The sequence below is a fragment of the Eubalaena glacialis genome, chromosome 19, assembly GCF_028564815.1.
Source record: "Eubalaena glacialis isolate mEubGla1 chromosome 19, mEubGla1.1.hap2.+ XY, whole genome shotgun sequence".
Lineage (NCBI taxonomy): Eukaryota > Metazoa > Chordata > Mammalia > Artiodactyla > Balaenidae > Eubalaena > Eubalaena glacialis.
The window spans coordinates 15,947,233-15,965,089 of record NC_083734.1 but is presented as its reverse complement, the minus strand read 5'-3'; the positions used below and the strand labels follow the sequence as shown (position 1 = coordinate 15,965,089).

Below are 17,857 nucleotides of genomic sequence, written 5' to 3'. Positions count from 1 at the left end.
TTAAGTTAATTTTAGCAAATTAGTTCAGCAATATATTAAAAAGGTAATATATTAAGATCAAGTGGAGTGTAATCCAGGGATGTAAGATTGGTTTAATATTCAAAATTCAATCAAGGCAATTAACCATATTAAGAAACTAAAAAAAGAAAAACTATACGGCCATCTGACAAAATTCAACACACATTCATGATTTTTTTTAAAAACCTCTCAGCAAACTAGAAATAGAATATTTTTCAAAATGAAAAGGAGCATCTATGGAAAGCCTACAGTTATACTTAATGGTGAAAAAATTAATGATTTCTTCCTTATATCAGGGACAAGGCAAGGATGTCCACCCTCACCCCTTTTATTTAACATTGTAGTGGAGGTACTAGCCAGTGAAATAGGCATGAAAAGAAAAAGAAATCCTCTTTATTCAAGATTACATGATCTTCTATGTAGAAAATCCTAAGGAATATAAAAATTGAATTCACTAGAACATATACATGAATTTAGTAAGGCTTCAGGACGTAAGGTCAATACATACAGATCAATTGTATGTGTATATACTAGCAATGAGCAATTGGAAAATGAAAATTTTAAATGCCTAAATCACATACATGAAATACAGATAAATTAAACAAAGTATATACAATACCCATAGACTGAAAACTACCGAACATTACTGAGAGAAATAAAAAACCTAATTCATTGAAGAGACCAGTCCTCATTTTTCTCAGAGACCATACTCATGAATCAAAAGACTCACTATGTTTAGTCAGTTCCCAAACTGATCTATAAATTCAACACAATTCCGATCCAAATCCTAGTAAGCTTATTTATAGAAATTGACAAGACTAATTTTAAAACGTTCATGAATTTCAAAGGATGCAGAGTAGCCAAAATAATTTTGAAAAAGAACAAAGTTGGAAAATTTACACTAGCTGATTTAAGGATTTAATATATATCTACAGAAATCAAAACAGCATGGTATTGGCGTGAGAATAGACAAATAGATCAGTGGAACCAAATAGTAAGAAATGTAACCACATGTACATGGTCAGTTGATTTTCAACAGAGGTTCCTAGGATAATCTTTTCAACACATGGTGCTGGAAAAACTGGCTACCGACTTTGGGGTGAGGGGGGCGAGTTGTACTCCAAGCTTTACCTCACACCAAACATAAAAATAAGCTTGAAATTGCCTTTAGACCTAAATGTTTAAGGTAAAATCACAAACTTCCAGAAGAAAACCTTAAAGGAATATTTGATAAAATGGACTTCACCAAATTTAAAATTCTGTTCTGTGAAAGACACTACTGAGGAAATGAAAAGACAGCTATAGACTGGGATAAAATATTTGCAATAGATTTAATGACAAGAGTTGTATGTCCAGAGTGTATAGAGGACTCCTACAACTTAATGAAACAATCTAATCAAAATGCCATGGATTTTTTTTTTTAACTTTCAGGAAAGAAGATATATGTATGTCCAGTAAGCACATGCAGATATGTTCAATGTCAATAGTCATAGAGAAATGCAAATTAAAACCACTATGAGATAAAAATTACACCCACTAGAGTAGCTAAAATTAAAAAGCCTGACAATACCAAGTGTTGGTAAAGATGTAGAGCAACCAGAATTCTCATACATTGCTGATAGAAATGGAACAAGCACTTTGGAAAACAGTTTGGTGGTTTCTTTCTTTCTTTTTTTTCTTTTTTGGCCACACCACACAGCTTGCAGGATTTTAGTTCCCCGACGAGGGATTGAACCCGTGCCCTGGGCAGTGAAAGCACAGAGTCCTAACCATTGGACCGCCAGGGAATTCCCCGTTTGGTGGTTTCTTAAAAAGTTAAACATATACTTACCATATGACCCATCAACCAGCAATTCCACTCCGAGATATTTACCTAGGAGAAATAAAATGGAATGAGAGAAATCTGAACATATGTATACCCAAAGACTTATATTTAATGTTCTTAACAGCCTCATTCGTAACAGCTCGAAACTGGAAACAACCCAGATGTCCATAGCTTGTGGATAAACACACGGTAGTATAGCCACACAGTGGAAATACTACTGATCAATGAAAGGGAATGAACTACTGATATATACAATAACGTTGAGGAATTTTAAAAATATTATGCTAAGTGAAAGAAGGCAGTCACAGAAGAGAACACACTACATGATTTAATTATATGAAAATCTAAAACACAGAAAACTAATCTACAACAGTAGAAAGCAGATTGGTAGTTTTCTGGGGCCATGAGTAGACGGGACTGATAGCAAAGTGGCACAAGAGAACTTTTGGTTTCATGAAAATGTTCTTTCTCTTCATTGTGGTGGTAGTTACTTGGGTATATACACTATCAAAACTCATTAAACTGTACACTGTTTTTAAAGATTTTTTTGACGTGGACCGTTTTAAAAGTCTTTATTGAATTTGTTACATTATTGCTTCTGTTCTATATTTTGGTTTTTTGGCCATGAGGCATGTGGGACCTTGCTCCCCGACCAGGGATCCAACCTGCATCCCCTGCATTGGAAGGCGAAGTCTTAACCACTGGACCACCAGAGAAGTCCCTGAACTGTACACTTGAAATTGATGCATTTTACTGGATGTAAATTATGCTTCATTGAAATTGACCAAAAAATCCAAAAAGTGTTCATAATAGTCAAAAACTAAAAATAATACAAATGTACATCAACAATAAAATGATTAAATAAATTTTCATATATATATTCATACAGTAGAATATTGTGTAGCAATGAAACAAGAATTACAGTCAAATGAAACATGAATAACATTCACAGATAAAATGTTGAACAAAAAAAGACACAAAAGGTCATATATTATATAACTCTGATTATATGAAATTCAATAACAGATAAACTAACCTATAGTGATAAATATCAGAATAATAACTACCTTTGGGGGAATTATTGACTAACAGAAACCATGAAGGAGCCTTCTAGTGATGATAAAAATGTTCTATATCTTTATCTGAGTAATGTTTACACAGTAGATAGGTAAACATTTATTGTGCTAAACACTTAAGATGTATACCCTTTATTGCATACTTATTATTCCTCAATGAAAAAAATTTTAAATGATCACTTATGGTTGCTTGGGATGAAGTGCCTTGGGCTTTAAGAGACCAAGTGGCTGCTGCATTTTATCATAATTGTAATAGTGCTGACTACAAGGGCTGTCGGTGGTTGAGCTTCATCTCACTGCATTGGAGAGGTTATAGAAAGTAAAAGACAAGCTCAGGGCTTTAAATGCTCAGCTCAAGTTGCAGTCACAAAACCAGAAAATGTCCATGATGACTCTAAAGGAATCTCTATTTCTTGTAGCTTCAGAGCAGATATAGATTAAAAAAAAATCAGCCCCCAAGTTTAATGGGACAGAATGAAAACATAAGCCAAATTCATAAGTCTCTCGTGTGAAAGTCAGCACATTGCTTGGAAAATAGAGGGATCCTGAGACTTGGAATGGTTACATTTGGACGGAAGCTGAGACTTGTGCCACGAACCTCCCTAAAGACTCCCTTGGCAGCAAAAGCAATCCCTTCTCTCCTTTTTTTGAGCATATAAGCTTTTCTTTCCTTACAGAACCTATAACTTCACTTGGGGCAATTAGCTATTTTCCTTAAGGCCCACCTGTGTATCATCCATTGCCTTTAGACCCAAAAGTCAGATCTCAGCATGCCTCACGAGGACTAGTCAAATCTGTGGAGAAAGGTGATTGTTAGTATTCCAGGAGAATAGCAAGTTTTTGCTAATTCATAGCAGCAGAAACTTGGGGAACATGTGTGGGAATTGATTATAAAAAATTTTTTTTTGGCCACGTCACGTGGCATGTGGGATCTTGGTTCCCAACCAGGGATCAAACCCGTGCCCCCTGCAGTGGAAGGTAAAGTCCTAACCACTGGACCGCCAGAAAATTCCTGATTATAAAACTTTTAGACTTAGGAGGATGGATATAACTTTGGATTAGCCCAGATTTATCAATATCATTATACTTAGAAGATTTGCTAAGCAGTAATATTTTTAGTATCTTGGAAATGGTTTTAACAGTTTTCTTGGTAGATTAACTATAACCTTGACTCAAATACAGCCTACATTCAATGAGATTGAGATGCCAGAGCCTTCATGGCATGCTATAAAGGAATAAATCCAAAGGCTTGTAAAATTGACAAAGTTGATTTCTTATAGGTAGCCTACCCATATTCACCTTCATCCTATTCCCCAAGAGTGCCCAGATGACAATCCCTGAGAAATCCATTAATGACGGGAGCACTAACATCCCTAAAAAGCTCTTTGGTAGCTGTCCTCTGTAGGTTGGGAATGATGGTAGGAGTTAGTGGCATTGAGGTGAGCTTTCTGGTTTCAAGGAACTGATGGGATTCCTAGAAGACAAGTGGCATTTAACTGCCAGAGATAGAGTCTACTGGTCAAAGTTAATATCATAGATAAATGGTATTTTGACTTAATGTCCAAGGTTAAAGGCCATATTATAATAGGCCTTATTTGTCTAGGACTCATACTGTGGTTTTTTACCTAGTTCCTGAACGTATGATTGGAATTACCACAATGAACAGCAGAAATTAAAGTGGCCATATGAATGTTTTGACTCATAGATTTTCTGTAGTGATCATGATTTTCTTAGGAATTACATAGGTAGGATATCTACTAAATTATTACTAGAACTATTTACAGAAAAGCTCTAACTATGGGGCCAGAAACATGAGATGAGACACCACAATGGAGAGTTTTGTCTTCTTATCCAGTTCCCAGACAATCAGTTGATACACCCAGAAGGCTTTGGTTGAAGTGGAGGCTGGCTCTCTTGAGGAAGAATTCTACATGACTGCTACAAGCATATACTGTAGATCTTACTTCAAGCCTTCCTCAAAGGACATGTAGCCCTTTACTAGGGTGAATATGCATTGGAAAAAGGGAAATATCCCACCAGACTTTCAGAGATTACCAGACTCCAAGTTAACACTAATCCCTGGTATCCCAAAGTGCCCCAGTGGACCATTGGTTAAAGTTAGGGCTTATGGATGTCAGGTGATAAATGCTGTTTTGGTCCAAGGTTATATCATAGACCCAGTTAATCTGCGGGACCTAGCTATATTTATTTCTGGTTCTTGAATGTACAACTGGAATAGACATGTAGAGCAACTAGCAGAATTCTTACAAATTAGGGGCTGAAGGCTATCATGGTGAACTTTCTCTGCCTGCCAAAATGGTAAAAAACAAACGGATAACAAAAACAAATTAAAAAAGAAACACAATTCCACAGAGATTAGATATGAAAATATATTAGTGATATGAAGGATTCAGAAAATAACATTCTTATTACATTCTTATCTAGTTCTTCTGTTTTGCCTGTGCAGAAGGTAGGTAGATCTTGAAGAATATTTGTAGATTACACTAACACCATTTGCAGCTGCTATTCAAGATGTGGAACCTTTTTTTTTTTAACATCTTTATTGGAGTATAATTGCTTTACAATGGTGTGTTAGTTTCTGCTTTATGACAAAGTGAATCAGTTATACATATACATATGTTCCCATATCTCTTCCCTCTTGCATCTCGCTCCCTCCCGCCCTCCCTATCCCACACCTCTAGGTGGTCGGTCACAAAGCACAGAGCTGATCTCCCTGTGCTATGCGGTTGCTTCCCACTAGCTATCTATTTTACGTTTGGTAGTGTATATATGTCCATGCCACTCTCTCTCTTTGTCACATCTTACCCTTCCCCCTCCCCATATCCTCAAGTCCATTCTCTAGTAGGTCTGTGTCTTTATTCCCGCCTTGTGACTAGGTTCTTCATGACCTTTTTTTTTTTTCCCTTAGATTCCATATATATGTGTGCTAACACATATATATGGAATCCAAGATGTGGAACATTTATTGGACCAAATTGACACATCCATCATTCACGACAACTGATCTGGCAACTACTATTTTCTCTAGAGCAGTTTGCAAGGACCAACAAAAGAAGCTTGATTTCACCTATTAGGAACAGCAGTATCCTTTCACTGCCTTGTCATAGGGCTAAGGCAGCTCTTTTTCTTTCTATCATAATTTAGTATGCAGAGACATTGATTGTGTTGACATAACATAGAACATCATACAGGTTCACCACCTTGATGATTTCCACTGTGGTGATTGGACTGGATGAGCTGGAAGAAGCATTAGATGCCTTGGTTAGCTCCATGTGTGTCAGAGGGTGGAAGATAAAAACCATAAAAATTCAGTGTTTTCTACGTTGGTAAAATTTTTAGCTTCCAGTAGTTGGAAGCATGACAGGATATCTGTTTCAAATATGAGGCAAATTGCCATATCCTGTGCCACCTACCACTAAGAAAGAAGCATAATGCTTATTGGACCTTTTTACATTTTAGGAACAACCTTTACCACATTTGTATCAATCTGTGCTGCTCTTTTGTGTTAACTGAGCCATCAGCTGGCAAAGGGGGTCCCAGAGCAAGAAAAGGTCTTGTAGGCTTTCTAGGCTGCATTACAAAGCCTCTTCTTTATCTTGTGCCTTATCGCCTAGAAGATCCTACAGTATTTGAAATGAACAGGGCAAATTAGAAAGCTATCACACGTTGCAATAGTAGAATCACAATGTAGATCCCTCAAGTTTTGGAGCAAAACCATGCCTTCTACTAAAGTTAACTATTCTCCTTTGAGAAACAGCTCATGTGTATGTTTATACTGTGATAATTCATAAAACCATGCACTTATTATTTGTGTACTTTTCTGTATGTTATTTTTCAAAGCTTTAGTTTTTAAAAATTGTATGGAAAAATGAAGGTCCAAATATAGCAAAAACAGTTCTAAAAAGAAGAACAAGTTGGGGAGAATTTTCCTGATTTATAAAAATAAAGTTATATTAACAGAATATTGAACCTGGCATCAGACCCATGAGAATGTGGGAATTTAGTGTATAACATGGATGTAAACTAGTGGGAAGGGACTAATCAATAAATGATATTGGGATGATTGGCTTCCATATTGAAAAAAAAATAAAATTAGATTTCAGTCTCCTTAATGAGGAAAAATAAGTTCCATCTGATCAGAGACCTAGATGTGGAAAACAAAATTTTTAAAGTTTTAGAAGCAGATATAGAGCATGCCTTTTTTTTTTTTTTTAGAATTATTCTTTTTTTTTAATATAACATTGGCGATGTTTTTATTTATTTATTTATTTATTTATTTATTTATTTATTTATTTATAGCTGTATTGGGTCTTCGTTTTTGTGCGAGGGCTTTCTCTACTTGCGGCAAGTGGGGGCCCCTCTTCATCGCGGTGCGCGGGCCTCTCACCATCGCGGCCTCTCTTGTTGGGGAGCACAGGCTCCAGACACGCAGGCTCAGTAATTGTGGCTCACGGGCCCAGTTGCTCCGCGGCATGTGGGATCTTCCCAGACCAGGGCTCGAACCCGTGTCCCCTGCATTGGCAGGCAGATTCTCAACCACTGCGCCACCAGGGAAGCCCTAGAGCATGCCTTTTGACCTCAGTATAGGTAATACTTCCTAAAGAATACAGCAAGTAAGCACAAACCATAGAGGAAATGATTGATGCATTTGACTGCTTCAAAATTTAGAACATTGATATGGCTAAACTCACCAAAAGTTAAGTTAATAAGAGATTAACTGATAACTGATAAGAGATAAACTGAGAAAGACTATTTGCTATATAGATAACAGAATAATCATTATCAAAAATTTATAAGTTAATAAGAAACAGACTACTCATGCCAACTGAAAAAATGGGAAAGGACAAGAAAAAGCCATTCACTGGGGGGCTTCCCTGGCGGTCCAGTGGTTAAGACTTCCCCTTCCAATGCAGGAGCTGCGGGTTCAATCACTGGTCAGGGAGCTAAGATCCCACATGCCTCGTGGCCAAAAAAACAAAACATAAAACAGAAGCAAGACTGTAACAAAATCAATAAAGACTTTAAAAATGGTCCACATCAAAAAAATCTTAAAAAAAAAAAAGCCATTCATTGATCAGGAAACCCAAGTACATAATAAACATATGAAAATGTAATATATTTAATCTCACTAATAATCAGGGAAATGCAAATTAAAATAATTAGATACCATTTTTTATCCATCAGATTATAAACTCTAACAATATCAAATATTGGCATGGATATGGAGAAATTATATCCTCATTCAGTGCTGGTGAGAATGTAAATTGGTATAGGTGTTTTGTAGAGCTATTTGGCAATAACTACTAAAGTTGAAAATGCACATTATACACAATCTGTTAATTACACTTCTGTTTATTTACCCTAAGGAAATGTTTACATATGTATACAAAGAGATGTATATAAGCATATCCACTGCAACATTATTTTGGTATCAAAGTACTGGAAATAATCTAAATGCTCATCCATAGAGGGGTGTTTTTAAAAATTAAGATGTTTTCATATTATAGAATACCATACATCAATTAAAGAAATAAAATATATTTCCTTAAATACATGAATCAGATCTCAATGTTGAGTAAATAAAAGCAAGGGAACGTGTATTATGTCAGTATTTAAAGTACATACATAAAATGTTAACAAACATAATTTCTGAGTGTTGGGAACACAAGTGTTAGTTTTATCATTTTCTATATTTTTCTCTAATTGAAATTTTTCCTAAAATAAAAACAATGCAAAAAAAGAACAAGTAGGGAGCAATTAATTGTTCCGAATGTCATACTCAGGTCAGATTAGATAAGAACTGAACATCATGTATTGGTTTTAGCAATTAAGTAAGTAACAACAAATATTTATGCAGCTACTAAGTGTCACAGAAAGGAGAAGTAGAGTATAAGCTTAAAGGCAAGATATAACTTTCCTGATTTTGACTCTGCAGGTTTTACTTACATGATTACGGTGCTGGTGGTAATGATAAAATCTTCAATATTCCATCTACATAAAAATTTCAAATCTCCTGTAACAACTAATTGCCAACTTTCTGCTTAGGTAGGGTTTTTGGATCGGCAGAGGACATTGGCTTTGCTGGAAACATTCTATGACCAAAGTTCAAAAGTGCTCAGAGGTTTACTCCGAAACCCAAGACAATGTAAGTGCCACCCAGAGGGAGCATGCTCAAGCTGGAGTGATGCAGTACACCAAAATGATAATACAAGGTCATTCTATCCCCATGGAATCCCTTCATATAACATCTCCCTTAGATCATGATAGCTCTGTCGAGTTGTTCATTCCACACAAAATTCAGTCTTCATCACAACTAGATGTATTTTTCACTATGGTGTAATACTAAAAGTTGTTAAGTCAGAACTCAGCTAGAATTCAATTTTAAATTCATTCAAATGAAGGGGTGCTTTAGTGAGAATCTGAATGTTTTGGAAATTAAGTTGGTAGTGGTAATTCCAGTTTTAATGTCCAACTTAGAATTCTAAAGTTTCTAAGAAAAATGTTTCCTTCTCCCAAGCATTTTTTATTGAAATATAGTTGATGTACAATATTATGTTAGTTTCAAATGTACTACATAATGATTTGACATTTTCATGTATTAGGAAATAATCACCGTGATGAGTCTAGTAACAATCTATCCCCCTACAAACTTATCACAATATGATTGACTGTATTCCTTATGCTGTATATTACATCCCTGTGACTTATTTATTATATAACTGGAGGTTTGTACCTTTTAATTCGCTTCACCTGTTTCACCCACACCTCAAACCCTTCTGGCAACCACCCATTTGTTCTCTGGGTCATATGGCAGTTCTACTTTTAATTTTTTGTGGAATCTCCATACTGTTTTCCATAGTGGCTGCATCAATTTACAATACTACCAACAGTGCACAAGGGTTCCCTTTTCTCCATATCTTTGCCAGCACTTATTATTTGTTGTCTTTTTGATGATAGCCATTCTGACAGGTGTGAGGTGGTATCTCATTGTGGTTTTGATTTGCATTTCCCCGATGATTAGTGTGATGTTGAGCATCTTTCATGTATCTGTAGGCCATCTGTACATCTTCTCTGGGAAAAAAGTCTATTCGGGTCCTCTGTCCATTTTTTTTTAATTTTTTTATAAGAGGTAATTCTTTTTTTTTTTTTTTTTTAAACTTTGGGTTTATTTATTTATTTATGGCTGTGTTGGGTCTTCGTTTCTGTGCGAGGGCTTTCTCTAGTTGCGGCAAGCGGGGGCCACTCTTCATCGCGGTGCGCGGGCCTCTCATTATCACGGCCTCTCGTGTTGCGGAGCACAGGCTCCAGACGCGCAGGCTCAGTAATCGTGGTTCATGGGCCTAGTTGCTCCGCGGCATGTGGGATCTTCCCAGACCAGGGCTCGAACCCATGTCCCCTGCATTGGCAGGCAGATTCTCAACCACTGCGCCACCAGGGAAGCCCCCTCTGTCCATTTTTTAATCAGGTTGTTTTTTTGATGTTGGTTTGTACGTCTTCTTCGTTTTGGATATTAACCCTTTAGCAGATATATCATTTATAAATATCTTCCCCCATTCATTAGGCTGTCTTTTTGTTTTGTTGATAGTTTCCTTTGCTGTGCCAAAGCTTTTTAGTTTGATGCTGTTCCATTTGTTTATTTTTGCTTTCGTTTCCCTTGCCTAAGGAGGCATATCCAAAAATACATCACTAAGGCAGATGTCAAAGAGCCTACTGCCAATGTTTTCTTCTAGGAGTTTAATGGATTCAGGTCTTACATTTAAGTCTTTAATCCATTTTGATTTTATTTTTGTACATGGTGTGAGAAAGTAATTCAGCTTGATTCTTTTGCATGTAGCTGTCCAGTTTTCCCAACACCATTTATTGGAGAGACTGTCTTTCCCCATTGTATACTCTTGCCTTCTTTGTTGTAGATTAATTGACGATATAAGTGTGGGTTCATTTCTGGTCTCTCTATTCTGTTCCATTGATCTACATGCCAGTTTTGTGCCAGTACCATACTGTTTTGATTACCGTAGCTTTTGTTTGTTTGTTTGTTTGGGTTTTTTCTTTTCTTTTTTTGGCCACACTGCATGACTTGTGGGATCTTAGTTCCCTGCCCAGGGATTGAACCCGTGCCCTTGGCAGTGAAAGTGCAAAGTCCTAACCACCGAACCTCAGGGAATTCCCTATAATATATTTTGAAATCAGGGTGTGCGATAGCTCCAGCTTCTTCTTTCTCAAGATTGTTTTGGCTATTCAGGGTCTTTTGTGTTTCTATAAAAATTTCAGAATTATTTGTCCTAGTTCTGTGAAAAATGCCATTGGTGTTTTGATAGAGATTGCACTGAATCTGTAGATTGCCTTGGGTAATATAGTCATTTTAACAATATTGATTCTTTTAGTCCATGAGCACAGTGTATCTTTCCATTTGTGTCATCTTCAATTTCTTTCATCAATGTCTTATAGTTTCCAGGTACCAGTCTTTAAGGGCCCTGCTGCCCTTCAAAGCCAGATGTTCTGGGACAGGACCTCCAGTCTAGGATCCTGATGTGGGAGTTAGACACCTTGCTCCTTGCAGAGAACCTCTGCAATTGTAATTATCCTCTTGTTTGTGGGTCACCTACCCAGGGGTGTGGGTCTTGATTATACCACATCTCTGCCCCTCCTGCCTGTCTCATAGTGGTTCCTTCTTTATGTCTTTAGTTGCGGAAAATCTTTTCTGCTTTCGTGGATAGTCGCTCTGTAAATAGTTGTAATTTTGGTGTGCCCAAGGAAGGAGGTGACCTCGTGGTCTTCCTAATCTGGCCTCTTGGCCACACCTCTCTCTCTCAAGCACTTTTACTTGTACACCTCTACTGTACTTATACAGTAAAATATCTTTTTTATATTACTCCCAAAACAAAAGGATTGTGGGTTATATTTTTATTTTTTAAAGAGAAGGTCTTTGAATGGATGAGTTTTCCAAAGAAAGTGAATATTTTACTTGTGTGAAAATTTATTACTTGGATACTTAAATATCTATGGATAATGTACATAGAGTATCCTGAAAATTGTGGGAATCACAGTTTTAGAACTTAAGTACTAGCTGTTTTGGGAGGAAGGGGTACAGTCTTGTGGCATGAGTCCCATTTTCTGTAGTCCTGGATATCAAGGTTGTTTTGTTGTTGTTGTTGTTTAACAATGGGATTCTCATGAGTGCTATCCAATCTTTCCCTAGAATTCTGAACCAGGTGTCCACATAAGTTGTGGAGAAAAAGAAGTGAGGAATGAAGAAGAAAGAGAGGGAAGAGGGAAGGGAGAGAAAATGAATATTGGAAAAATATAGCTCAGTGAAAGATTGTCACAGAGCTTTGCTTTTATTTTGGTATTGCAGATACTGAAAAGGTATATGAGGTGAAAGACATTTGTCGCTTTCCTCAGCCCTATGCTATGCTTATTGTGGGAGGACCAAGAGTAGAGGATAAATTCTATTTGCCTTGGAAGTCTAAGCAACTCTCCTAGTAGCAAAAGAAGAATCATGTTCATTTCCAAAACCACACCTTTTAGGAAGGGATTATTTCTAATTTACAGTAGTGAGCATCCTTTATGTTCCTTTAGATACCTTTTTGTTTTTTATTGGGTTGCTGGGAAAGGTAACTGATATTTATTTAAAGCAATAGGTCTATATTACAGTCACTGTGCTGATTGCTTTTTTTTAATTTTTGTTTTATAATAGAGTATAGTTGATTTACAATGTTGTGTTAGTTTCATGTGTACAGCAAAGTGATTCAGTTATACATATACATACATCCATTCTTTTTCAGATTCTTTTCCCATATAGATTTTTTTTTAATTGGAGTATCATTGCTTTACAATGTTGTATTAGCTTCTGCTGCGCAATGAAGGGAATCAGCTATATGTATACGTATATCCCCTCCCTCTTGGTCCTCCCTCACACCCCTCCCATCCCACCCATCTAGGTCACCACAGCCCACTGCTTTTTTACATTAATTTACTAGCTCTGATTCTACACTATAAGATCAATTGTTTAGGTAAATGTTTTGTTTTCTGTGTTAGGGCCATTTGTTGAATTTGGAGAGATAGACTTGCCTGAGTTCTGGGGAGACATGGATAATCAGAAGCACATTTATGAAGACTTTGACAAAGTACTCTTAGAGATGAATACATTACTTTCTGAAAACCATGCTAGCAAAAGCCAAAGTAAATTATTAGCAAATCCAGAAGATCAACATAAACATGATAAACATAGAAAATCAACACTACCACAAAGCCCACCAGAACAGCAGAGAGGGACAACTGCAAACCAAGAACCAAACAGAATTTCAACCAACGAACAAGAACAAGACAAAGAGTCAACAGGAGAACAAGAACCGAACAAAGAATCAATAGCAAAACGAGGAACCTACACAGGGTCAACTCCAGAACAAGCATCAAGTAGAGGGTTAATAATAGAACAAAGACCACATAATGAGTCAATAACAGAACAAGGAGTACCACCAGGAATCCACACTGAACCAGCTGCAGAGCAAGGACTTTACAGAGAATCAGTAACGGCACAAGGACAACAGGAAGAGTCAACAACAGGACAAGGATCACACAGAGGGTCACCTGAGGAACAGGGACCACATAGAGAGTCAGTATTAGAACAGGGACCACACAGAGGGTCGATTGCAGAACAGGAATCACACAGAGAGTCACTCTTAGATCAAGGACACCCCAGAGGGTCAACTGCAGAACAGGAAGCACGCAGAGAATCCCTATTAGATCAAGGACGACCCAGAGGGTCAGTTGCAGAACAAGGAGCACACAGAGGGTCAACTGCAGAACAACAACCACCCATAGAGACAATTCCAGAAAAACAAGAGGACATAGACTCAACTTCACAATCAAGAAAAGGTAGTATCTTAAGAGAAAGTGAAAAATCTAGGGAGGCTATTTCCTTTGAGTACACTGAAATCTCTCCACAGGAAGAAAGGACTCAGGGGCAAATCTATGAAGAGCAACTATTCATGAGTCCTGAACTGCAAGAGAAAATTTCGGTATCAAGCAGAAAAGGTCATCTTTCAGGTAGTAATATAGTTTTTCTACATCAGCTCCTTGTTTTGTAGAGTGGTTTTTAAAGTCCTTTCAGGAAATATTCATTTCAGTTAGGATCTCTTCCTGACATACAAGGTCATGCAATCTTCAGATATATTTTGCTACTCAACATGAGTCTAGATTTTGAGTAATCAATTACATGCAAACCAGAAAGTCTCTATCATCAATTTACCTAGAATTCCTTTTACACCAGAAGCGCATTTGTAAGGAAGAAATCTGGTAATATTACATGTAGAAATTTTCATTGGACCTCTGAAAAGGCAGTAGAAGCCCTTTTATTTTAAATGTGGTGTCTGATATCAGAATAAAAGAAATAAATTTCTTTTATTTCAAATTTTAAAAGTATCTCACTTTTTTCAGTTGTATATAAGAGTTTCTGGAGGTCATATTTAAGACTGAAAGCACCCCGCATTTCAAATATTTATTCTGAAGAAGACTTTTCCTCTGAATTGCCTATGCCAATTTACGCCCTTTTTGTTGAAGAATTCTAATCTTTTAGAGAACCAATCTCAAAGCCACTTAAGACCTCAGTTAGGCATAATTTTTTAATTCTAAAGTTCTACAGTCCCAAAGAAAATTCTTATTTAAAACTCCTAAGAGATGGGTAACCTATGTTCTGGATTCTACACTAACATTAACTAATTTTAAATCTTTCATTTTTTTCAGCATTATATTTATTTCTCCATGAAACAAGGCTACTAATTTCTGGCTCTCCCTGCATTGTAGGGATACAGCTTAAAAAGTTAGTGAAGTTACTATTCAATCAGATGTATTATTAGTGAGGACTTAATTTTGACTATCTGCAACAGTGATCCAAAATAAGTATCTAAAAAAACAAACAAAAGCAAAACAAAATAACAATGTCTAAACAAGACAGGAGTTTCTTTGTTTCTCATGTAAAAGTCAAAATTTATATGACAGCTCAGCCCCATGAAATCAGCAGAGGCTCAAGCTCTTTCTGTCTTGTGTCTCCTCCAACCACATGGTCCAAGATAGCTCACCACCATGTCCACATTCTGACCACCAGGTGAGGAGAAAGGATAGGTATTACATCATTTCCCATCACAGTTCATTGGTCGGAATTTAGGCATATAGTGACACCTAGCTGCCAGGGAGGCTAGGAAACATAGCCCTTAATTTGCATGGCCGAATTTGGGTACAACAAATAGCCTTTGTCACAGAGCTGCTCCCAACAACTAAAGTTATTTAGTGATGCCATTATGATACAGCATATATAGGAAAGGACCTGAAAGAAAGTTTTTGTGTTCTATATGCAAGGCGTTTCTCTCATTTATTAACTTTAGAATATATAATAGAATATATAATGTCCAATTCATAGGCATTTTCTTTTGTACCTTTTAGAAACTGAAAAAAAGGAAGTTCAGAAAGACAAATCCTGTGAACCCAAGTCCCAAAAAATAGAAGGAAAGTCATGGTCAGGTAACTCCTCATTTAATCCTCCTTTCATTCATACTCTAGAGCAAAACCATTATGAAAGTGAAGTTACGTTGGCTATATTATGGAACGTGTATTTTATAGGTGAACTTTTGACTTGTAACTGGAACACGAAGTATGCCAAATGTGAAGAGGAGGAACAGGCAAACTTAATCTATGGTAACTCCAGGTTCACAGGTACATGTTAACAAAACCAGGAAGAATAGATGGCACTCTAATTGAGGAACTTAATTTACTGTGGTACACTATGATAAGGACTGGACTTAGCCAAGGCACAATGGCAGAGTGATACTTGCATTATTGTGTCCCTGAGCTGATGGATCTAAACATATTCAAGATGACTGTTTTGGGTGGTAGTGTACATGCAGTGCTATTGATGAATGCTCTTTAAAACATATGCATTAATACAGTTGTCCCTCAGTATCTGCAGGGGATTGTTCCACGGAAACCACCCCGCAAAGTTCCCCCCATGAATACCAGTATTCAGGGATGCTCAAGTCCCTTATGTAAAATGGAATAGTATTTGCACATAACCAGTGCACATCTTCCCATATACCTTAAATCATCTCTAGATTATGTTTAATACCTAATACAATGTAAACGCTATGTAAATAGTTGTAAATACAATGTGAATGCTATGTAAATGGTTGCCAGCATGCTGCAAATTCAAGTTTTGCTTTTTTGGAACTTTCTGGAAATTTTTTTTCTGAATATTTTTGATCCACAGTTGAATCCACAGATGCAGAACCTGTGGCTACAGAGGGCCAACCGTATACAATTTTTTTTTTCTTTTTACTGTTAAATGGCCCTGAAACCACTTTGAAGCTATCATCAAGGTATACAAAGGGAATCAGATGTTAGATATTAGAAAAATAGAAATCATTCCAGCTATTCCTCTCCCTGGTAGTTCCACATCCAAATATGTGAGGCAGGTGAGGATCTGTCTTGTTTTTGAAGACTTAACAAAGGAAGATCTACTCAACAGAGACAATAAAGAGTAGATATTAGCTCTCAGTAAACCATGTCTTTAACAACAATTATTCCAACAAGTACTATTTTATCATTTTATCTTTCATCAACAAGTAGTAGAACTTATAAGATCAAGATATTTTCTACCTATCTGTAATCTTTTTCTCATTTAAGCATGGATCAAATGACAAATTTCTATCCTCCAAATATTTGGTGAAATTCCATGGCATTGAGTAAGCTCTTGTTGCCTGCTAATTCATGTTCCTCTTCTCCTGGTCTTACTTCTTTATCTCAGTTTTGCTTTACCATTTTAACAGTTGCGTGGGTGATCCTTTTTAAGTCACATCAAATCTCATATGGAAAGCATAAGGGCATGAACGATTGAATTAGTTAATAAATCAAACATAAACCACTGGGCTTTTTTATGAAATATGCTTCATGTTATAACACTGAGCTTCAAGATAAATATATTAGTCAAGACTCTTGGGGGAAGAGGTGGTAGTGGTGGTATTTACAGACTTATTTAACTAGTGAGTCCAGACTGCAGCTGGCTTCAGGCACAACTGAATCCAAGAGCTCAATAATAGCAGCAGGACAGTGTCTCTTTGCCTCTCAGCCCTGTTCTTCTCTGTGTAACTTTCAGTTTTAGTTTTCTCTGTATTGTGGCAAAGATGTCCATAAGAGCATCTCTAAGCCTACATCCTACTAGTTCAGGAATCAGAGTACAAGAAGAGTGATTCTCCCCCAATAGTTGCCCCAAGAGTTCTGGGGCTAATTCTCATTGGCCTATAGTGGATTCCATTGCTGTCATATGTGAATCACTGGCCGGACCTATATCACATGGCCATCCTTGAAGCAAGGGTGCAGGAAGCTCAGAACTACCTGATACATCTAAACTGACAATGGGGGAGAGATGTTTTCCTAAATCAAAAAAGGAGGGTGCTGAACTCATGAAGGGAGCATGAATTCCTGACAGGAAAAAAAGGAGCAGATGTCCATTACAATAAGTACTTGTATATTTTCCAGAACTTTGATAAAATTGTTCACTTCACTGTTTGATGTATGTTTCTTCCGTGATAGACCTACACTCGATTATCAGAAATATTCAGTCTTACAAGGAAATAAAAGGTAGGAGTGTCTTCAATGGAGTTTCCTTCAATCTGCTCCAGTTTGTGCAACTCCTGGAGACATTTGTTGGTGAAGATGCCCCCTTGAGTGTCAGCGAAGCCCTCACCTCCTTTTTTAAGAAGGGCTTTGTTGAAACAAAAGAAGAGAAAATGAGTGGCTTAGAAGAGGTGAGTAATATTATTTATCAATAAAACAAGTGAGGTCACTATTATAAATAAATCTATCAATCTCAGTTGCTCCTAGTCTAGCTCTTCTTAAGTAACTTACAACCAAACCTATCACTTTAGTT

The 17,857-nt window shown here is 36.8% G+C and overlaps 1 protein-coding gene across 1 annotated transcript in view; it reads left to right on the top strand.

The window, feature by feature from the left end:
• EFCAB5 (EF-hand calcium binding domain 5) overlaps nucleotides 1–17,857 on the top strand; it is a 124,281-nt gene that overhangs the window by 78,330 nt on the left and 28,094 nt on the right. The window contains 6 exon segments of the mRNA XM_061175652.1: nucleotides 8,986–9,085; nucleotides 12,976–13,612; nucleotides 13,700–13,986; nucleotides 15,379–15,456; nucleotides 15,556–15,648; nucleotides 17,521–17,735. Coding sequence (XP_061031635.1) covers nucleotides 8,986–9,085; nucleotides 12,976–13,612; nucleotides 13,700–13,986; nucleotides 15,379–15,456; nucleotides 15,556–15,648; nucleotides 17,521–17,735 — 1,410 coding nt within the window.